Raw genomic sequence first — 24,464 nt, forward strand, 5'->3', positions numbered from 1 at the left:
GGAAGGTACTAAAAAGCCACCATGAGCAGTCACAGGCTGCACGTGTAGCGAGACCGAGGAGGGCGTACGGACAGCAGGGGACACCACGAAGTAGGAGCCAACGCCGAGCACCATCACCCCCCCGTGAGACCGTAGGCCCACCAGAGAACACTAATTGGAAGACGATGATGAGGATCTTGGGAGTCAGGTGTCCACAGGTGATCTACTGTCCTGTCCAGAACCTGTTTACGATCTCTCTCTCCCTCCCTCCCGCTGCCCTCCTCCGCCTCCCACCACCCTGCACTTTCCCTTCAGTCCAGACGAAACACCCGTCCTACCCACCCACCACCACCACCACATATGGTGCAGCACGACGTTCCCCCCCGTCCGTGATGCTCAAGTGCTCCGGTGGTGAAAGATCAAACTGGTCTACTACAATAACCCAAGCTTGGCCACTCACTCGCCTCTCCCTCCACAGCCCGGGTGTGTGTGTGTGTGTGTGTGTGTGTGTGTGTGTGTGTGTGGGTGGGTGGGTGTAAAATATGAAAAAGAACGAGACAAAAGTGTGCAGGCCAGAAAGAGTTATCTTCAGGGGCTATCCTTAAACTTTTATCGCCCGTTCCCTCTCCCCGCGCAAAAATATATTGAAATTTGTCGAGTTCAAGTTTGGAGGAAAGAGAAGAACGTAACTTTTTAAAACACACAAACACACACACACACATATATATATATATATATATATATATATATATATATATATATATATATATATATATATATATATGTGTGTGTGTGTGTGTGTGTGTGTGTGTTAGTCATTACTTTTCATGTCCATGGTATAAAATATTGACCATCGCGTCACGGTTCAACGAGACAGCCATGAGAGAGGACGGGGCAGAATGATGCCAATATTATAAAACAGGAACAATTTGGACAACATCTCCGGGGCTTTGTGTCCCAGGCAGCGGACCTGAGCGTAACAACAGACGCAGCAGAAAGGAAAGTCCCCACCACCATTCAGCAAGTTACCAAAAGGCGGGCCAGATACCTGAGTGGCTGGCTGAATGGCTGGCTGGCTGAATGGCTAAATGGCTGACTGACTAACTGACTGACTGATTGGCTGGCTGGCTGAATGGCTGACTGACTGACTGACTGACTGACTGACTGGCTGGCTGGCTGGCTGAATGGCTGACTGGCTGACTGAACTGACTGATTGGCTGGCTGGCTGACTGACTGATTGGCTGGCTGGCTGAATGGCTGACTGGCATGACTCGAGAGAGAGTAGCCAGAGGACGGAACACCACCACGCAACGCACCAGGTGGGTGGGTGGCGTTACCAGTGTTGGGAGGAGCTGTGGGGGGAGGGGGAGGCGGCCACGACCTGATGATATTTCATTTTCTGCCGCAGAAAAGCAGCAACGTTTACATGGTGGGCGTCCGTCACCCAAATATGCAGGAGGGAGAAAATGGGTATCTCTGAAGGTAGAGCAGTGCCGCCAATATCATACGGATGCGAGGCATGGGCTGTGGATGGGGACGCGCGGAGGGTGGTAGATGGGTGTGCTGGAAATTAACTGGTCGAGGACAGTATGTGGTGAGAGGTGGCTGGTTTGATTGGGTAACTAATAAAAGGGTAAGAGTGACGAATGGTAATAAGAAATGTGTGGTTGAGAGAGTTGAGGAGGGCAGCATGTTGTATGGTTTGGACACAACTGGAGAGAATGAGTGAGGAAAGGTTGACAAAGAGGATAGATGAGTCAGAAGTGAAGGGAACAAGAAGAAGTGGGAGATTAACTGAAGATGAAAAGATGGAGTAAAAAAAACATTCTGGGTGCTCGGAGTCTGAACATGCAGGAAGGTGAAAAGCGTGCACGGGAGAGAGTGAATTGGAACGATGCATTAGGTACAGAGGTGACGATGTTCAGTCAATGAACTGAACTAGGGCATGTGAAGCGGCCGGGAGAGAACCACATTAAGGTCTGCAGGGCCTGGTTATGGAGAGGGGGGACTGCGACTTCGGAGCATTAAACACGACAACTTGAGAAAAGATGTACATACAAACTGTGTTCTTGTGTACTGTTCTTGATGGTAGATGGATCAGCACAATTCTCACTTTCCATCTTCTTAAACCAAAATAATTTGCTTAAGTCCCTAGTGAATAACAGTCGTTAAACTTCATACGGGTGTTCTTGATGGTAGATGGATCAGCAATTATCACTTTCCATCTGCTTAAACCAAAATAATTTGCCTAAGTTCCTAGTGAATAACAGACGTCAAACTTCATACGGGTGTACGCCTTAACTATATATAGTTAACTCTTACCTCTATAAAGGCAGGAACCTTCAGCTAATCCATCATCAGTCCTGACCTTCCAAGTGCTCAACACCCTATGGTGAACATCCAGGAGGATATGGCGTTGGGGATGTGGCCGCGGGAGACGCCGTCCCGTCTCGCCCTTAATCTTGTTATTAACTCTCCACGCTCTACCGGGAGGAGGGGGTGTGTGACACTTTTTGTAGAGTCCAATAAACAAAAAGAAAAAAAAAAGTTCCCCCCATTCCGACCCGAGTACTGCTCAAGTTCGGTCATGCGCCGTCGGGCAGTCACCGAGGCAGTTTCGAACCATGTCAACACGTCCGGGCGTGCGTGATTTCCAACGACCCGAGCCAATACTCTTCCGCTGACGGATCTTGGATGCTCCCCGAGAAGTGCGCGCTGATAAAAGGCCTGCCCGATACGTTACTGCCTCTGCCATGCAGCTAACAGCAGAATCGAACGATTGTTACGTGGCATCATCAAGTTACGAGAGACATTTGTGCACTATGTCAGACCGGAAGGACTCGTTTAAAAGAGCTACCGGAACTGAGGGTGGATGAGCCCCTCCACCCTGGGAACAGAGTCGTAATCACTCGGAACTCCACCTCCCAACCACACGGGAGAATGGCATTAGCCATGATGAGTCTGGTTATTCTCCACAAGGCATGGATAATGACACGGGAGGTGTGTGTGTGTGTGTGTGTGTGTGTGTGTGTGTGTGTGTAGCGTTGGACGATGGCGAGGTGTAGCGAGAGGGCGTTTGGTCACCTGCTGTACAGTACAGGGCGTTCCAACGCAATATGCGAGCTTGGTCAACCGGTACAACCCTATAGGGCCGACAAGGATAAGGTTACCAATTAATTCATACCTTACCGTTAGAATCTCCCCGGTCCGGTTCAGACTGGACACAATCAAGCAGGACTATCAATGCGAGCCTCCCTGCTGATGCACCCCCCAAGGTGTATGATTCTTAACCGAGCATTTGACCAGCGTCATCGTTACGACTAAGGTCCTGCAGTCGAACCCCTTCAGATTAACGACACTTCTAAGAAAGCTCTACACGAACAACACGCAAGAAACACGATGATTTAAAGGTGTTGCAGAAGAGGGCAGCGCGAGCTGTGCTGACCATACGGGACCCCCATACGTATTCCTGTGAGCACACTACATCTACCTGGCTCCGTTCTAACTGATGCAGGTCAAGTAGTCTCGAGCATTTCCCCGCGGGAGGCCATGTCCCTTCCAGCCCCAGGACTTTTTAAAGGACGGTCGATCTGTCTGACCGAGCCTGGATAACTCTTGCTTTACCAACACAGAACTCGCTCTACTAAAGCAGGAAAAGCCTTCATAAAGGAGTCATTATCAGTGGCTAGAACTCACTCAGTCTCTCACCAGCGGCTGTGAATAATACACGCTCGTTTATTTTCAAATACAGAGACTTCACGGGGCAAGGTGAGGGTTGGTGAGGGGTGATGGCTTAATTCCTTAACAAATCTGAACATCTGTTTGGGTTGGATAACGTATGGTAAGGAGGAAGCAGAGTTGGGAGGGAGGGAGGGAGGTGGGGAACAATCGTCAACAACACTTCCCCTTCCTTGGATCACTTAAGCTCGACATACGTCACGTCCTGCTTCAAGTGTCATCGTGTCCACAACAATGCTTCCTGATGTCGCTCCACGGGTCTGCTCGAGGCCTTTCCTACGTATGGCCCTCTGAAGCTGAGCAGAGCTTCCTGATAACGCCCCTGAAGTTGGCTGAAAGATTCAATTGGCCCTCTTGAAGTTAGGGTTAATTTATTCCGATGGCGCTCCTAAAGTTGGGTTGAGAGCGTCCTTCTGAACCCAAATGTAGTTGGGGCCAATGCTTTCTGAAGGCAGTCTTGAAGCTGGTTAAAGTGCGCCTTCAGGAAGCCCTTGGCCAAACATGAGAGAGAGAGAGAGAGAGAGAGAGAGAGAGAGAGAGAGAGAGAGAGAGAGAGAGAGAGAGAGAGAGAGAGAGTCATCATGAGAGCGAGCCGCAGTAAGGGAACCCCTCCAGTCAAGGCCGTCCTCACGACCCTACCAACTGGGCAGGCACACCGGCCGGCGCCGCCCCCGCCCACCACGCACCTGCGATTGCTTAAACCTTGAAGTCCCTCACATTATGTGGAGTGCTGCTGCGTTGGGTGGGCAGGAGATTACACCACACCTTTGCATTACCTGTCGATTTCTCCGATCACACCTGCCGTGAGACACATTGCAAGCGTCCATGTAATCATCCCTATGTAGCATTTGCATCTAAGAAACACATACAGCTACTGGGGAGACCCGTTCTGGGTCATTACCACCACCCTCTACAGCATAACCTTGATAATCTACGAAAACATGCAAGCACTTGGATCACTTAAAGGAGACAAGGGCGTACAGGTGAAAGCCAGGGGCTGCCTGGAGTCTAGGCGGAAGCCAGGGGCAGTCTGGGGTCTAGGTGGAAGACATGGGGAACATGAGGTCCATGTGCAAGCCAGGGGACAACTGTAGGGCCCAGGTGCAAGCCAGGGGACAACCGTATGGTCCAGGTGGAAGCCAGAGGAAACCTAGGGTCCATGTGGAGGGCTAATCCACCAAAAACCATACAACTTGGGGGTCGAGGAAGGAAAAATGTAACACCTCCGCTCCTGAGGGTTTCGATTCGCTAAGATGCTGACTGGTCTTCCGACGACGGTCGTCCACGTTAACCACGCCACCTGGTACGACGACCCCCCCCGATGGTGTTCAGGAGAGACGGGCCCATATGGCACACAGGCGCACGAGGCCCGTAAACTGACACGACACTGGCGGCACTAACGGCGGTGCCAGGCTGGGCCACGCCACGCCACAGGTCACCACCACACGGCTTCGCAAACGAACCAAGTTCCTCAATGCGGTATCGAGAGTCCTCAGATGGACGGTAACAGGTCGAGTGCCATGTGTCGGGAGAGGCACACGTGCGAAACCTTCTACCCTCTCCGAGGAGCACCACACACACACACACACACACACACACACACACACACACACACACACACACACACACACACAAAATCCGTGTTTTGAGTTCAATTAACAAAATGTCAGGTAACGTCCCTCCAAAAAATAAATGCTTCTGTAAAACTGGTATAACCAACTGAAAAAAAAAGTTGTAGTGACTATGACATGCACCAGTACACTTTTGACGACAGGAACACAAGTAGTGCACGCCGAAGAATAATCAGATCTCTACTTAATCTAAGATCATATGCGCATATCAGACCTATAATTACTGAAGGAAACAGTCGGGTCTAGATCTACTGAAGGAAATAGTCATTCCAATATACATGTTTGTATGTTAGTCTAATAACCACTACTATATATACAGTAACGATCGGGTACGTCATTGCATCCTTCATTTAGATCGTCCTAAACTTCTACGGGAGAGGCACTAAAAGGTGAGAATAAAGGAATAGGCCAGGTGAGGATAGGTGCAGGTCGTGGACGTGGCAGGAGAAGGGAGGCATAAGGAGAGGACAAGGCAGGAGAGACAGGATAAGGGAGACATAGGTCGAGGGCATTGTAGGAAAGACAGGATATGGGAGACATAAATCGAGAACAAGGCAGGGGAGAGAGAGGATAAGGGAGGCATACGTCGAGGACAAGGCAGGAGAGACGGGATAAGGTTGGGATAAGGCTAAGACACGGCAAAGTTAACAGGATAAGGTAGGTATAAGGTGCGAGGAAGACAAGCCGAGGCAAGGTAAGATTGGGCAAGGAGAGAGAGAGAGAGAGAGAGAGAGAGAGAGAGAGAGAGAGAGAGAGAGAGAGAGAGAGAGAGAGAGAGAGAGAGAGAGAGAGTCTGGCAGAGCGGCCGGCCGTGCACACCGTAAACCATGACCTCCTAACAAGTGCCACATTACCTCTCATGACGGCAACGTGAGTCGGGCAACGCCCTCTACACTGCTGCCTCCCGGGAATCCGGGGCCCAGGGCGGAGAAGGGGCTCCGCGCGACGGGGGTGAGGCACCGGTGCGGAGGCATGTATGGAGATAAGAGGGGACGACAGGAGGAGGACACGGTCCACGATACAGAGACGTGCCTATCAATAGGAAGGAAGGAGGACGCTCTATGCTCGCTACTTACAACAACGAGACTCTTGTGAATCAATGAAAACAGACCAGTGAAGGCAGCGGTGGTCCCTGCAAGCCAAGTGACAAACTCTTGGTGGTCACTATAGACCATTCACCAATCAGGCAGGTCCCTGTTTACTTAAGGAGTCGACTACCTTAATCTAGACGTTAATCTTATGAAAATCCTCCCCAGGTACTTCGTCTAAGCGAGGGGGAGGCTGGCAAGGAACACACTCCCTGGCTTTGGTAACGTAGCCACCCCTCCACCCTTGAGAACCACAGGGGAAAATATCCTATACTGAAAAAAAGGGGGGGAGGAGGGGAGAGGAAGGACCCCCCACCCAAACCCCCGTCTCCATGATCGACATTTCCATCAGCTAAACAGGGTTTTTCCTTTTCCCCCTCCAGCAGGAAAATGTGCGCCGCAGCACAAACCATGGGGGGAAAAAAAAAATAAAAAGGCGATGAGGAGAAAGGTTCTCAATTTCCCTTTGTGTGGAGGTGTTTATGAACGTGCCCGGGGGCTTCAGAAGACTGGCGGAAGACGAGAGTTGGCAAAAGCAACACCAAAAATACCTCGCTAATTCTGTATACAAACAAGTCGGGTTCCCGTGATGGAGTGTACAACAGGCAGAGGAGCCCCTGATGTCCAACCACACACCACCCCCAAACCATAGGGATAGTTTTCACCCCGCTTCCCCACAGCTTCATTACGGACCCTTGCATCTCATTATACAACACAAGTAAACTAGAGTAACACGGGAGCAAATGGGAGAGCCAGCTAACACAAGTCACCTGTTGCTCTGTGAGGGAAAGCTATCTACTGGTTGACACAGAAACGGTATCCTGCAATCCGTGTGTGTGTGTGTGTGTGAGAGAGAGAGAGAGAGAGAGAGAGAGAGAGAGAGAGAGAGAGAGAGAGAGAGAGAGAGAGAGAGAGAGACATTCAGGTATAAAGATATCCGCAGTAGGGTACGGGGCGCGGGTTGGCAAACAATGTGGAGTACATAGCCGGGTGTGGGTGTTGACACACCGTGTGGCAACAAGTCCCGCTTCATCAGCACGAACTGTCTCCTGCCGCCTGGGCTAAACAACTGCTCCTGCCAGCCAGCCAGCAGCACAACATTAATGCACCGCACACTTCATAGATACGGGGCTAACCTTCTGCAACCGCCATCCCCACCCTCAGTGGCACAAGTCTGCTGGGCCCTTTTTGATGGGTCTAAACTGAGGCGGCGGGGTCGACGACAACACGAGAGACTAAAATGTGTTAACTCGTTTTATTTCTTGCCCTCCTCAACACTGTCGAAGTTGCACAATTGAGAGAGAGCAAGGACAAGGAGGTATGCAATCCCCATGTCTGACCTTCAACATCCGAGGGTAACCAAGAGCTCTCAAAATAAGGGAGTATACTTAAGCTTTGAAAACTGCTTTAAGCAAGTCCCGCCTTGATATAAGCCATAACATAGCTTCAGGATGGCCCGAGGCTGACCAGGATAGCGGCGCCCATACGAACACCGCGAGGACAGACCGACACGGCTGGTGCGGTGGTTAACGAACATATATATATACAAGATGTTCCTCTTGCATGCAGTAATGATGGTCGCACCTCCCACAGCCCTCCTAACCAAGGGTCACCCTCGAGCACAATAACCAGCGAGTGTGTCCGGCGTCTCACTACGCCCGGCAATTGATCATAACCACCACCCTCCTCCACGCTCGCTCAAATCAGCTGATACAATCGAAGCAGTCAAGGCCGAACTACAGAAACGGAGTGCCAATACAACTCCACTGACTCGGGGGAAGGGAGGGGGGACGTCAGAGTACAAGGCTTCTATTGCGGGGACGTCAGAGTACAAGGCTTCTATTGCGGGGACGTCGGAGTACAAGGGTTCTATTGCGGGGACGTCAGAGTACAAGGCTTCTATTGCGGGGACGTCAGAGTACAAGGCTTCTATTGCGGGGACGTCAGAGTACAAGGGTTCTATTGCGGGGACGTCAGAGTACAAGGCTTCTATTGCGGGGACGTCAAAGTACAAGGCTTCTATTGCGGGGACGTCAGAGTACAAGGGTTCTATTGCGGGGACGTCAGAGTACAAGGCTTCTATTGCGGGGACGTCAGAGTACAAGGCTTCTATTGCGGGGACGTCAGAGTACAAGGGTTCTATTGCGGGGACGTCGGAGTACAAGGCTTCTATTGCGGGGACATCAGAGTACAAGGCTTCTATTGCGGGGACGTCAGAGTACAAGGGTTCTATTGCGGGGACGTCAGAGTAAAAGGGTTCTATTGCTGACTAGGTTCAAGACAGATCCTGACCAGCCATCCAGAAGCCTATACCTACCAGGGAAGCAGCACCTGTTACCCGGCCACACCTCATCATCATCATCGAGCACCTCGATCTCCCCCCCTAACACCATAACCTACAACTTTTCAAAAGCCGTTTACTTCCCTCCCCCGGCAACCTTTTCCGTAAACATATGGAGCTGTACCTTCATCAGGGAGGTGTACATGTTCCTCTCTGCTTCCAAGATAAAAGACAATGCTGCCATTACCATTATTACTGCTCAACACCATCACTAATCACTTTCAAATTCACTGGAGTGCTTCGTTCCACACTCATCCAATAGTGCCAATGGTTGAGCACGGAAGCCCACTTCTTTTTTTCCCCCTTTGACCCGTGAACGACACAACTCCGCTTCAGAAACCACTTTCGACTGGAACCACAACAGAAAATGCAGACGTTGTTAACAGTAAACACAACTTACCCGGGATGAAGGCAGGGGGCAAGACAGGCGGGATCGAGGAGCGGGTAGGCCATCGGACAGAGAGAGTCGAAGCTGCCCCACAAGGTACTGCCGAGGTGATGGCCAGCCAGAGGGTTGCCCACCGACCCGCCCAGCAGCTCCGGGTAGGCGTCCAGCAACCACGGGTACGCCAAACTCAGTGACGACATGACCCCTTTTGGTCAATCGCAAAACCCCAAGGTCAATCCCTGAAGTAATTGTTATATAGCTGCAACGGCACCCACTTTCACTGTTTATCTCTTCTCACTTTCCAACAGCGCATCAGACACAGCGGCAGAATAATCCGGGCGGCGACGGAGTGGGGCGTACCGCGTGGTCCAGCCAAGCAGCCTGAATTGGTGTCACAATGTTCAGTTCACCTTCACTCTCGCCACACTTGCTCTGACTGTGTTCTTCACAGCCACAGCCCCGACCCAGATCACTCTCTTTAACCTTATCCACAGTAAACTTCACCACGTGAACTTAATGACTCGTTACCTTGACTCTACACACATACACGCGCGCGCACGCGAACTTTCCACTCTTCACAAAGCGTGTCTTGAAGACAGGTGTCAGTGTGAGGCGTGCACTGCGAGCAGGTCAGCGTGAAATGGGAGTGGGCGACGTGTGTGTGTGTGTGTGTGTGAGTGTGTGTATATGGGGAGTAGAGTGAGTCTCCCGGGAGGATGAAGGGTGAGGTATGGTAACTACTGCGAGGGGCGGTGGGAGGCGAGCCGTGCCGACATACGAGACCTTCAGGTAGGGCCGGTCCTACTGGTACCCACGACTGGAATGGTGGGAAACTAGGGCTGCTGGGTGCCCAGACTCGCACTACACACTTCACCTGCCCCTGTCAAGGTGTAGCACTCTCCCACCTGTCTCTCGTTTCATGGAATAATAATAATAAAAAAAATGAGGTATTACCTAAAGATCAAAGAACTTGGCACTGAACAATACTGCTGTGCACTTTTAAGCCGCACCGTGGAGGGTTGGGAGGGCACTGTTGGGGTAGGGTTGGGTGGAGCGGAGCAGTCTGGCCGATACCCCAATTCTCACAAGATTTCTGACCCAAGCCTCTCGCTGCACCAGCTCGATAAGAGTGTTCAAATTGTTCACACGTCTGTTCCAATCCAATTACTTTAGTATTATGGCTGCCACATTTGGTTCAGCAGAGGGGTATCACCTCTTAAAAAAAAAAATGACGGGACACAATTATTTTGAAAATACGGAGCCTCCTCCAGTATACCGCCGAATGGGGGTGTGTGACCCCACGAACACAGCCTCACAGGACCCTGGGCGCAACGATAAAACCCCCAGGACAAACACAGACCACACACACACACAGAAACCCACGAACGATGGTCTTGAATCAGAGCCAGCAACGCCCTATGGAGGGTAGCGAGGAGGAGTCCCGGTAAGCGTCAGAACGCGGGGTCCAGAAGGTGGTAGGCAGGCAGGTAAGTGGTGCGGGGTGGTCGGAGGAGTTCCACACGAGTACACCAGTCCTACGCCACAAATAATCTTGGGTGCCACACAAGACACTTCACCGCCGGGGAGGGAGTCTCCACCACTGGAGTGATGTGTGGACGGCGGCGGCGTCTGCCAGAGTCGGGAGGCGAAGAAAGTAAACCTGGTAAATGCCAGGCGGAGGTGAGCGTGGCTCCCGGGGCGGGTTCTTCTGGACACCACCAGCCTTGTGCAACGCCCGTCAACCATCCTGCCATCCACGACCACGTCATCCACTCCTCCACAAAGCGTTCCCACACCCCAACCCAACCCCCAAGACCTTCCTCATCTCACCCCAGAGTTCAAATCTCTTCTCCATTCCTAACCTCTCAATTGTGTATCACACTCCCACCTACGTTTGACGGGAATGGCAACGTGTGTGTGTGTGTGTGTGTGTGTGTGTGTCGGGCAATTATCACCACCACTTGGCCTACTGTGATCGCCTCTGCCCAAGGCCCCAACTAGACCTGCTCGCCCCACCCCCAACAAAAAAGTCATCCCAGCGCCCGCCCGGTCGTCACAGGCCGTCACCGACGACGCCTTTTACGTCCGCCTCCGCCACAACACAGACCACCTGCCTCACTCACTAACAAAGCACAACCTTGCTCCATATATTCCCCCACCACATCACCAGTCCCCGTGAGCAACAGACGCTAAGAAGCACAAGCATCGTCACGGCCGTTCTCCTAACACCACCCCTCCCCCCCCAACCACTGCCAGCGCGCCCCTAACACTGGCACGAGACAATCTCCCACAATCATCTCCCCCCCAACACACACACTCCCTCCAACAACCGGAAACTATGTTTCATCTCAAGACGTCCGGTGTGAAGCCACGCCCTCGTACGTGATCTCCCAAGACTGAAATAAGACAAAGGAGAGACCATCACTGGAAACCAACCCCCCTCCCCCCAAAAAAAACGAGCGAAATATACAGCTTAAGAGAGAGAGAGAGAGAGAGAGAGAGAGAGAGAGAGAGAGACTGTTCGCTGGCCCCCGGTCGACGCGCTGAGTACATCGGGGTCCTGCAAGGTTTTCACATGTCGCCCATGAACACCCAGCTTTCTACCTACTTCTTGCTAGCTACCTACCGTGTGGTCAACCTTTTCCAGCAGAACGTTCGTGTCACACGACCATTACCCCACCCCCCCAAACTGCCAACATGTGACCCGCACATTAACCCATGCCAAGCTCCAATTTGTAAGGTGCGTTATCATAAACCTTTTTTTTTTCACTGAACTGCGTTATTCATGTCCACCCTCTGTCGTTCTGATACTAGACTCGTTACCTACTAACGCTGTAGAGGCTATGAGCTCGTATGCTCAACTACAAGTTACCCATCATACACCTCCCACTGTATTTCCTCCTCCTCCTCCTCCTCCTCCACCTCTCCAGATCCCTTCACCAGTGCAGCAAAGTGTGTTTATCATGCAACAACAGGCAGAGTTTCTAGTTAGCATTGAGGGGGGGAAAAAAAAGCCAGTCTTAAGTCAGCTGTGCAACCAACTCCTGGACGACTCTGAACACCAGGGGCTGACAAGTGGTTACGACACTGCTGCAAGGGAAGTCAGCCAAGTCGTCTTGCAGCAAAAGAAGAGTCTGACCCGTGGCGCACACGAGCCCTTCCTGCCTCCGGGGTAAATACTCCAAATTATGACACAGATTTACCCTGACGAGACTCTCGCATGATCGCAACTATCGCCCGCTAAAAGTGGCTCTCCCTCCAAAACAAACGCCCGACAACACGGCGGCAAAATATAGACCAAACAACATATTAAGATGGTTAAGGAAATAAAAAAAAAAAAGCAACACGATTCTCTAGGAACAAAGAATCGAACACCACGTCAACAGTTTATATAATCCACTTCAAGAATATATATAACAAGGGGGGGGTCACAATCCGACCCTTACGAAATTCGTACCCAACGTATGACCCGACCCGCCAGGTTATACCCCCATATTAAATCACGACTCTTTATACATCCTCGACTGACCATGACGAGAAAATCGTCCGGACGGAACGAATCCCACCCCCAGGGGGAAAAAAATATATAATAAAAAACGAAACAATGGAAGATCAAGAACACGTAATTTCACAAGAATCTGGTGACGGAAGCGAGCGAGGCCTGGAAACGACACAAGAATCTGGTGACGGAAGCGAGCGAGGCCTGGAAACGACACAAGAATCTGGTGACGGAAGCGAGCGAGGCCTGGAAACGACACAAGAATCTGGTGACGGAAGTGAGCGAAGCCTGGAGACGACACAAGAATCTGGTGACGGAAGTGAGCGAGGCCTGGAAACGACACAAGAATCTGGTGACGGAAGCGAGCGAGGCCTGGAAACGACACAAGAATCTGGTGACGGAAGCGAGCGAGGCCTGGAAACGACACAAGAATCTGGTGACGGAAGCGAGCGAAGCCTGGAGACGACACAAGAATCTGGTGACGGAAGCGAGTGAAGCCTGGAAACGACACAAGAATCTGGTGACGGAAGCGAGCGAGGCCTGGAAACGACACTTGTACCGTACCGACGGTGCACTGCAGAAGGATTTACTTAAGCTAACGTCTCGTGGAACTCCATACATTCCCGAAGCAGGCCACTCGTCGTCTGGCTGCCCTCGAACACACGAAGATTTTTCCTGAAGGAGGTCAGAGCAGGTTCTAGACGCCATCTCATCCTCCGACACATCATCATCGTGGCATACAGCACCTCTATAATATCCTTCACTGTGGACAATGTTGAACTAACGGGATGCACTTGTTAGGCAGGGTGACACGTACAACAGAACGGGGAACACAAACAACAACTCTTCCGTCTTACGAAAAAAGCTGAGGGTGTCGGGCCGACCTCTGGTCACCACCACCTCCGTCTATACACACATCTGCAGTGGGGTGGGGGGAGGCAATTGGGTGAACAACGGCGGCACCAGCTGAGGAGCCCAGCTGCACTCCCTGGCTTGGTAGTGGCTCTCTCTCTCTCTCTCTCTCTCTCTCTCTCTCTCTCTCTCTCTCTCTCTCTCTCAGCACCACACGTGCAACTAGTCAGGCTTGGTACGGTGGGACAGAAGCGCTCCCACAATCACCACTGGCTGTCTGAGAGAACGACACAATTGTCATTACACCGTCATGACTTTTTCCCCCCCCACACGTTACACACGAAGCCAGTCACCTTCCCCTTGCCGCAATCTGCATGCACGAAGGCACACACACACACACACACACACACAAGCAGCCGTGCGTATGTAGCCTAAATCTGTTCGTGGTCAGCAACTCCAAACCACGAACACCAAACAAATCGGTTTAGTGCTTTTTTTTTTTTTGTCAACTTTTGTTCGCGAAGAGCGAGGTAATGACTCCACTGGATAGAAGGCTGAGGATCGATGCGGTATATGGGGGATGAGGAAGGCCACTTAAAAGCTAGATGGATGAACCAGGTCATATGAAGCGATCAAGGTAAAACGTGGAGCTGGCACAGTATACATTGACAGTAGGAGATTGGACATGTCCAAATGAGGCCATTGTTCGCTTGTTCGAAATTACAGTGATTACTACTTGTGATATTACGTGGAGAGAGAGAGAGAGAGAGGGGGGGGGGGGAGAATTTCTAAACGAGTATCCCCGTTTTTTTTTTTTTTTTTTTTAATTTTCCAAAAGAAGGAACAGAGAAGGGGGTCAGGTGAGGATATTCCCTCTAAGGCCCAGTTCTCTGTTCTTAACGCTACCTCGCTATCGCGGGAAATGGCAAATAGTATGAAAAAAAAAAAAAATATATATATATATATATATATATATATATATATATATATATATATATATATATATATATATATATATATATATGTGTGTGTGATGTCCGGACCCGCCCATTCACACCAATGGCCCCCCCCCCCCCCCTAAAGCCTAAACCTGGTACCCATTTATCGACTAACGCCCCTCCGGAGAAGAGAGAGAGGGGGGATAATGAACACCTGGGTTGGGGTATGGGTCAACTGCCGTGCCCAGGATTCGAACCCAGAAAGCTGACTCATGTGCGCGTTCATGCGTGCGTGTGAAATGATACAACCGAAGCTAGAGCCTGGTCGAAGTTCATGAAGCAAAACCACGTGAAGTGGTCGCGGACATTACCGTATACCGCCGGTCACCACCCGACTGTGACGAGGGAGAGATGGGGGTGGGGTGTCGCGCTCCCGGTGCCAATGGACTCCGTGGCGACCAGCAGACACACGTACACGCTGGTCTCACTGCAATGCACTGCACTGCAACCTGTCGCTGTGTGTGTGTGTGTGTGTGTGTGTGTGTGTGTGTGTGTGTGTGTGAGGAGGGGGGGGGGGGGCGAGCCAGACATGCAACCACATACAAGGAATTACCGAGAGAGGCTTTCCTTCGAAACTGGAACCTGCAACAACAATGGCCAGACGTACTTCTAACAAGAGCTTCGTACGGCAACACCACGAGTTATCCGAGAGTAACGATTCTGTACGACGTATGACGTGAGGAAATAGAAAAAAAAAAGTAATTAACGTGGGCCACAACTGTGTGGTCTACTCCCAGTGAGTAACAAGCATAGGTGGAAATAGGCCCGCCACGTAACACTGTAACGTATGTAACATTACCCAAGACTTCAACTGGTCCATCACCCTCACACTAACCCCGTCACCACAGTGAGGATCCGGCAACACGATGGTACAACTTGCACACACACACACACAAAAAATGACTATTACATCGAAGACTCCAGTCCCCATCGAGGCCAGACCTGGCACGAAACAAAGGACGCAAGAGAAGAGAAGATGAGGAGGAAGAGGAAGAGAAGAGGAGAGAGTTTTTGAGGAAGTGGAAAACCTGCCTTTTCAAAATAAAAAAAAATAAAAAAAAGCCGAGGCACAACGTAGATTTAAGTGACGACATGAGAAAGTACTCTCGGTAGCGTGTGCGTGCGTGTGTGTGTGTGTGTGTGTGTGGAGGCTGCTGACGTCTGAGGCAACACCTAGCCAGCTCCACGTGGAGAGATAACTAGTTGTAAGGGAACTCCTCACAAACCGGTCCAAATAGTGTGTTTGAGAGAGGGAGGAGGCCCCTAGGCAGGAGCCCAGTAACTGGCAGATCACATTCACTCACCAAGAGGTGACGCGCTGCTACTACTGTTTCGTATCGTCCTACTGGCTGACGTACAGCGTTACAATGCACGAAGGGGGGAGGACAGTATTCCTCCTCCCATTCATTACTTTGACGCAGAACCATCCTAACCATCCCTCAGGGTCCAACGCCAACGAGTCACAGCTACACTTGATATCTACAACGACAGAGTCGCTGGTTATCTTATCACAACCACCTCCGTCACAAGCTTCCTCCGGAGAGGACAGTACCGGGGTGCCGCACTTGGAGTTATAACAACCAGTCTCTCGTGACGATGTTGGGGCTTCGTCGGCGGCACTACGAAGGAGATCCTACCAGATGCAAACCCGGCCCAGGAGGACTATGTGCAGTACCACAAGACTCGCTCTCCATCCTCGTCAACATCCCCCACACAGCCTTGGTTACACAGGGGAGAGGTTGGGGCGGGCGGGCGGGCGGGGTCCGGGAGCTGTGTAACTAGTATTAAGTGGCATGAAGTGGCGGCGGCAGCAGCAGCAGTGGGGTCTACCAGCGACAGAGCAACCTCTGGCCTCCAGGCACCCACCGCCACCGCAAAAACTGGTCTTGGCATCCTTACTACTAAACCAGTTTACAACGGTGACATTTTCCAGCACACAAGGGAGGTTCTCCTTCCATGTCCCCCAAGCATGTGCTCTCTCTCTCTCTCTCTCTCTCTCTCTCTCTCTCTCTCTCTCTCTCTCTCTCTCTCTCACGTGCTCACCTAGCTCAGCCCAACCTTAACATCCACACAAGATAACCCCAGCCAACCCAAGTCAGTCTAAATCACATTCGGGTCCTAACCGCCCAGTGTTTTAACCAGATACTAGTTACCGCCCCTACCTGCCTACCTTCCCACCTACCTACCTACGCCTCGTGTGCACAGACCTCATCTGACACATCCACTCGCAAATCTCGTCTGTGTGCCACGCCTGTTTCGCCTACTGACTCCTCCAATGATGATATCAATCCCACTCGAATTAGCGAAGCATCTAGCTTATTTTTGAGCCTTACAGGAAAACGCCTGCCAAACAAACGACTCGGTCGATGCTTTAACAGCACCCACCCCACACCTTTCTGACCCATCTTAACGACGCCACAACAAATAGTAGACAAGTCATCCTAAATATACCTGTGGACGAGGGAACTGTGTACGTCAAAAAAAGAAATTCCTGCTTTCCACTTCATTCCTACTGCAGTTGACACCTGCTCATTAATGAATCACCGGAGCAGCTTTCACTGGCGACACCAACGAGGGACGGGTGGCACTGTGCACCCACAGTGAAACTAACAGGGGTATCTATAAACAAAAACCTTGGCAGAGCAGGCCACTAAATCAGGTTTACAAATGGTACTATCCTCGGGTGACAGGTAAGGGTCCATCCCAAGCTTGGGGCTCACAATGAGCGAGACCCCCAAGCTTGGGGTTCACACTGGGCGACATCCCAAGCTTGGGGGGTTCACAGTGCGCAAAAGCACTGGCTCTGGGGGGTTCACAGTGAGCGAGATCCCAAGCTTGTGGTTCACGATGAGCGAGACCCCAAGCTAGGGGGTTCACACTAGGCGACATCCCAAGCTTGGGGGGTTCACAGTGAGCGAGTGCACCGGCTCTGCGGGTTCAGCGACAGTGAGCGAGATCCCAAGCTTGGGGGGTTCACAGTGAGCGCGAGCCCTAGCTTTGGGGCTTCACACTGAGCGAGATCCCAAGCTTGGGGGTGTTCACACTGAGCAAGGAGATTCAAAATAACCTCACACAGCTGGGTCCAGAAGCAGCAGGAGCCCTGGACAGTCCAGGTGATGGAAATGTGAAGTCTGGGGCCTCTAATACTGCAGGGTGAAGCGTGGAGCGAGCGGGCGGGCGGGGCTGGGCGGGGTGGGTGGGGGAGGGGAAGGTGGTTAACGCGTGTTGGGGGGGGGGGGGGGGGTTGGACATCCTCTAACATATATAAATAGCCAGACATCTTGCCGATAATGGGAGGGCCGTCCAACACGGGCTCTCACGTCCTGAACGTTCCACCATCTCCCCCGCTCCCTCCCTCCCTCTCCTTCAAGCCTTAAGTGCCCCCTGCCACGAGCTGTGCCTTCAACGCCGCCGATCGCTGCAATGAACTGACACGATATCCGGAGCGGGAACGATGACACGGTGATCAGCTGTGCCCAGCGGGGGGGACACATCCCCTAACCAGAGGAGTAGAAGAAACGGAGGATTCCTCTACCACCTACTCACGTCCTTGAATGCCTACGTACATGCCACCCTCCTCCTGACACCTGTAAAGCCCCACCAACTCTCACAGAGATCATCTTATAATTCCAGACAAACGCCACGGCTTAGCCTTCTTTACACATGCAAAATACGCGACCGCAATTCCACTAAGAAGCAATAGAGATAAAAGCCTTAAAGTGTCTGACTGACTGGCATTAAGTGCGGACCATAAAAATAACTTCCACTTGTGGACAGTAATCCGGGGCATCGACACCCCAAGGTTCAGGTCCGGCACCCCCTCCGTGGTGTTCATATTGACCAAAGAGCTACGTGGTGCGATGAACCACTTTCTACACGTATGTGGCGGGCTAAACCAACCACCCCCCCATCCACCACTGGAGAGAGAGATAAGCCACACCATGGCATAAAGGTCGGCACGCGCTGGGAAAAGAGAGAGAGAGAGAGAGAGAGAGAGAGAGAGAGAGAGAGAGAGAGAGAGTACGACTGGATGGAGCCGACCGCCAGTTATCAATCCTCAGACTCAGATAAACAAGTAATCAGGTCTCGTTATCACAGGCTGCCCACACATCCCCAATCGTCCGTGTTCACTCTGCTACAATAAACACTTAAACAACATTGAACATCAGAACCATACTCTCAAAAACGTGTGTGTGTGTGTGTGTGTGTGTGTGTGTGTGTGTGTAATCACAAACTGGTAGGTTCAGCTGCCGGGTTCCACTAAAACATCTGACCACACATTAAGTTCTCCAACACCGAGTGGAAGCAACCCCACGCGGTGCCATCCTAGTGTTTCACAATACCTGGCGCTTTTCTGACACTCCTCGAGTGATCCCCATACACCTCTTGCAAGACAACACCCAACTTATACCTACCGTTACAAGAATGTGAAGCACACGCTGGCCTGAAACAAGGCCATCAAGTGTTCTTAAATGCAGGATGTGCTTCGTGTTTTGTTATGTTAGTCCCTCCAGTGACACAGACACCTACGGGCCTTAAGCATTGTGGACGCAGTAAAGTATAATTTCATCACTTAATTCCTAATACCTGCAAGATATTTCAAGGAGGCAGCGAGCGTACAACAACAGCAGTGCCTCAAAACCCAAGCAAACGAAAGGCAACGGTAAGGACGGCGAGAGCAAGCACAACGAATCCTACGTATCACTACAATACCCGGTGAGGGAGAGCTCACGAAGAAGGCCAAGAGAGGAGGGAGGTGGAGACGGTACAAGCTGGCTTCAGGGAGACCATGGTCGGCTGGCTAGCTGGCTGGCTGGCGGCCTACGGTGAGGACCCCCCCCCCCCCCCCCCCAACCGACAAAAACTTGCCCTTCCATCTACCACGAGAGCCATACTTCCACCAACGGTGCCCCTACCTGAGACCAATCCATCACCAGACATCCTGTAGTGTCTTCATCAGCGGTTATGTATATACATATGTATTACCCCTCTCCCAGCATAATATAGGCAGCGCCAAACACAACAGAGGAGGGGGGAAAAATCCAATAGCTTGACCGCTGCCACTCCTACTTTTCTATTACATGGCGAAGGATTTCTAGTCCCCTGAACCCGCGCCACAACAGCTACCCTTCTACGGCACGCAGGAGAAACGCCAGCAGCATTCATCATCCACTCCACCCCATCCAACCCACCCTGCAGGATATCAACAGAGCAGTTCACGTTTGCACGTCATGACCAAACGAATCTTTCGGAACTGAACTCCGCCACAACCGTAAAGGTGTGAGAGAGAGATCCTCACCCCAACACTAAAACTGAGGAGGAACATGGAAGACAGCATCACCCATAGCCGTGTAGAGGGAGGGTGTGGTGTGGGTCCAGATGACCCCACCAGAGAAAGGGACCAACCACTTGCTGCTGCTGCTGCTGCTGACTAGCCCAGCCACCAGCTGGCCACCACACACACACACACACACACACACGTCCAGCAGGCTCGCTCCCCGCGCTGAACATCTGATCTTACCCAGGTGCTCCCTCCACTCTAACCCGGTGAAACCCTCCGGGTCTGGAGCACCGCCCCCCCCCCCCCCCCACCTCACTGAATGACTGCATACATGAACCTGCTCTTGCTTGTCCACTCTGTGGGGGTAGGCCAGGTACCTGGTCCACTCTGGTAGATCCTGATTTACTTCATCGATCTCTCAGATCACTCTGGTATTCCAGGGGGGGCAGCTGAGAACACTATTACCCTGAGATAGATAGAGAGAGAGTTTCTTTAATGGGGGGTAAGACTTTCTTAAACCATAATCCCACGGCGGATACACCCCCGAACTCCGGGCATCCAGTTTTCCCCAGGATGCGACACTGACTCTTCATTAAAGTGACCACAGTATGCAACTCCGTCAACCATGTCGCCCAAGTCATTTCCACCCCCGACACAGACTTCATCAGGTTCTGTTCCGCCGCCACCGTGCGCGCTCGCCGAAGTGTTCAGTGCACTCTGCTGGCGGGGGAGGGAGGGAGGGTGACAGCACCAGACACCTCTCCCTGTGTGTCAACAGTAAAATATGCTGCCACTGAGGCACATCCAGTCCATCTCGACCACGGACATGTTGACGAGCACGTACATGTATCTGGTTTAGGCTCGGCAGAGAGAGAGAGAGAGAGAGAGAGGAGAGGAGAGGAGAGGAGAGGAGAGGAGAGGAGAGGAGAGGTGTGTGTGTGTGTGTGTACTTGGAACATGGCCTAAACGCCCGTCTGATTCTGAAAAAGATTGTAAAAGAACATAAAAAGTCTGCTGTCAAAATATATACCAAGACAAATTATGCCACGAGACCGTGTTCGTGTTGCAACGGCAACTCCACCAACCCCACTCAGTAAAATCTTTCACAAAATACATATATATACATCAACATGTTCATGTACGTTCCCTGATGATGCCTGCGTTAGAGCTAACAAATTTCAAGGGTGTGTGTGTGTGTGTGTGTGTGTGTGTGTGACTCTCGCCTGATCAACTTCAACCCCCACGTTCCCAACAGTTGTCGTCTCCCGACATCATCTGTAACTGTGATGCAGCACCAACGAGGCGCCTCCTCAGGTCTTGACCATCCCCCTAACCCCCAACACGGATCACCAACCTGAAGATCACCGCCCAAACCACCGTTAATGCCAACCTTCCTTCCCCTTCCCTCACTCTGCTGTCCCCATCTTCATCGCCAGTCTCCTCTCTCATCACATGTAGAAAAGAGAGAGAGAGAGAGAGAGAGAGAGAGAAGAGAGAGAGAGAGAGAGAGAGAGAGAGAGAGAGAGAGAGAGAGAGAGAGAGAAACATCGGTCGGGTCCGTCCCCACGAACCTATGACGCTTATCGCGATGGTGAAACTAGAGGGCTGGCTAATCTGGGGGCGGGCTCACACCACGTGGACAATGGCGATAAGCTATCGTGCCGGGACTACCCCGGGATCGCTGGTGCCTGCTGGAGAAAGAGGTGGCGACCTGCACGGCAGTATAGGGAAGAAATGTGTCCTTGTCACCTGTACAAGGCGGACGCACCTGCTCCCTGTCCCTACGACAAGACACCAGCACGCTCAGTGTCACCCTGTACATGACCCCCTCCTACGAACTACAACTGTCCACGGCACACTGTGGTGGCCCAAGCTGACGGAGGTGGAGCACAACCTCACTCGCATCGCTGAACACCCAGGACACACCTGGATATGACACAGGCGCAACAAATCCCATACCTACACCACGTACCACAACTAGCATTAACTGGTCCTGATGAGAAATAACTTGCAAACCACTGTCGAAACACACACACACAGACACACACACACATACAAACATATAAGGCAATGAGGGAACTCTTTCTTTCGATAGAGACTAATAGTTTCAAAACTGCTTCCTTCTCCCCTTCCTCCGACCTTCTTCGCTCTTATCTCCTCTGCCAAAACAGTGACTGGCAACACATAACATAATTCACAGGATCTTTAAAACTATTTAGTATGCACGAGGCAATGTGTCTCATGCCTCACGTCCACCACACATATGCCACATGAGCAGGCAGGGTGACTTTTAACTCAACAGCTTGCAGGATCCCTTCCACATCTTTGTTCCTGGAGTTGGGTTGGCTTCCTTGAGATCAGACTCTCCCTTAGCGTCATGGGGAGTTCAGCGGAGGAAACAATGATTGCACGACTAGTTGATCACGTCGAACTTTACTGGCGAGCCGCTTTCTGGGTGTGCTAACCGAGGTTTACGAACCACCAGGGTGTGGGACGACCACGCCCAATGCTGGTGGGCATACTAGCGTTCCTCGGATGTCCTCATCGATAGTCTTACACAAGGTGAGGCGGTACATGAGCAGGATGTGTATGGGAGAAGAGACGAGGCCTGTGTGCTGAATGTGACGTTAGCAGGGATGGTGTGTGTGTGTGTGTGTGGGTTCTGAGATTTGAATGAGAATGGCAACATCGTATGAGGCTAGGATAACTGTTGGGTTGGCCGTAACGTACCTTGCAATGGTATCAGACCTCTCATTACCCACACAAGTGGGTTTGGAACCTTTATCTTACCCCTTACGTATACCTTATCATGGTCTATGAGGGATCAACCCCACCCAACCAAGCCGGGTCTAGGAGATGTGTATACTTTACGATGGTTTCCGAGGTGTCCTAACCCCCCCAGCTCGGTCCAGAACCTTGCCTTACCACGGCATATACCTCACGATGGCTTCGCAATCTTCCCCCACGGATTAGTCTGGGGCCAAACTGGATTGAAAACGTCCAGAGTTCCATTTATGACGCATGCTTTATAACCAAACTGGAACGCACTGGAAGAATTGGTAAAGCCAAGTCCCACAACAGACTGGTTTTCAAGACATGATGCACAACCATACCATGTGAACTATAACGTAACAACAACATGCATCACAGTTAACACAGACGGCTTGAAACATTTTAGTACATCGCATCTATATATATATATATATATATATATATATATATATATATATATATATATATATATATATGCAGATCCCATTATGGACACTGAACACCAGACCTTTCCAACACCCTCATCTCGGTCAGCCGCCTCGCCAGTAATATATATAGTTAAGAATATACTGCTCAAGTGGTACACAACCACATAAAACTTTTGTAGACATAAAAGTTTATCTCGCGGGTGTGGGTAAAAAAAAAATGGAAAAAAAAAGTAATAAACTACAATATGCATTTCCAAATACGTAAATATGATTACACAACCAACGAAGGTGGAAGAATAAAAGTACGAAGTCGGGGTCGTAGGAGCGAGCCGTGGCTGGGACTCAAGCCCTGGGAAAACCTGTTCCAGGCAAAATCCAGGAGAAACGTGTCCAACTGGAGCGACCTCCTGCCGCTCCTCCAGGTGGCTGGCCGGCGGAGGAGAGCAGCAGCTGCCCAACCTCTCCTACTCATGAAACCACTCGTGGAATAACATTAAAACATACGTCAGCTACACAGAAACTATGCTAGAACTAATCAAAATGATAATCTTTGGATCTAACGGAGTCTACCATACAAACCAGGAATACGGAGCCAAACGGAGTCTACCAGACGAGCCAGGAAGATGGAGCAAAACGGAGTCTACCAGACAAGCCAGGAATACGGAGCCAAACGGAGTCTACCAGACGAGCCAGGAAGATGGAGCAAAACGGAGTCTACCAGACGAGCCAGGAAGATGGAGCAAAACGGAGTCTACCAGACAAGCCAGGAATACGGAGCAAAACGGAGTCTACCAGACGAGCCAGGAATATGGAGTCAAACGGAGTCTACCAGACGAGCCAGGAATACGGAGCCAAACGGAGTCTACCAGACGAGCCAGGAAGATGGAGCAAAACGGAATCTACCAGACGAGCCAGGAATACGGAGCCAAACGGAGTCTACCGGACGAGCCAGGAATACGGAGCCAAACGGAGTCTACCAGACGAGCCAGGAATACTGGAGCCAAAGGGAGTCTACCAGACGAGCCAGTAATATGAAGACAAACGGGAGGGCGTGGAATTAGGAGTCCCACGCCGCTTCAGGGAGGAAAGCCCAGATAACCTGGTTGCTGAGCCCAACTGTGTAGGTGTGGTAAGTCGAGGCGAACTTCTGAAACTGCTGTAAGATCACGCGAGGGACGTGCGCCTCTGCATTGGCGCAGAGCCTCCAAATCCGACGTCAATTATGCGTAGAGTAAAATCAGCATTCACTGGTTTATGGTGTGACCAATGGATTAGAAACGCGTGCCCCCCCGAGGTCCTCAAAGGTCTCAAACTACCATCATGTAGTGGTTAGACGTGGTACATACATACAAGGTCAAGAAACGGGGCGACACAAGTGGTAAAATTCTCTCTCTCTCTCTCTCTCTCTCTCTCTCTCTCTCTCTCTCTCTCTCTCTCTCTCCCTGTGACACAAAAATTAGTAGTCACAC

At 51.3% G+C, this 24,464-nt stretch overlaps 1 protein-coding gene across 22 annotated transcripts in view; it reads right to left on the minus strand.

The window, feature by feature from the left end:
• sm (heterogeneous nuclear ribonucleoprotein L) overlaps positions 1–24,464 on the minus strand; it is a 443,801-nt gene that overhangs the window by 168,733 nt on the left and 250,604 nt on the right. The window contains exon 1 of one of the 22 annotated variants that reach the window (XM_071664628.1): positions 9,178–9,380. The exons of the other annotated variants lie outside the window; for them this stretch is intronic. Coding sequence (XP_071520729.1) covers positions 9,178–9,365 — 188 coding nt within the window. The 5' untranslated portion in view covers positions 9,366–9,380. Of the gene's footprint in view, positions 1–9,177; positions 9,381–24,464 lie in introns of those variants that run through there. 22 annotated transcript variants of the gene reach the window in all.

This window comes from Panulirus ornatus, chromosome 9 (genome assembly GCF_036320965.1).
Source record: "Panulirus ornatus isolate Po-2019 chromosome 9, ASM3632096v1, whole genome shotgun sequence".
Taxonomy (NCBI): Eukaryota; Metazoa; Arthropoda; class Malacostraca; order Decapoda; family Palinuridae; genus Panulirus; species Panulirus ornatus.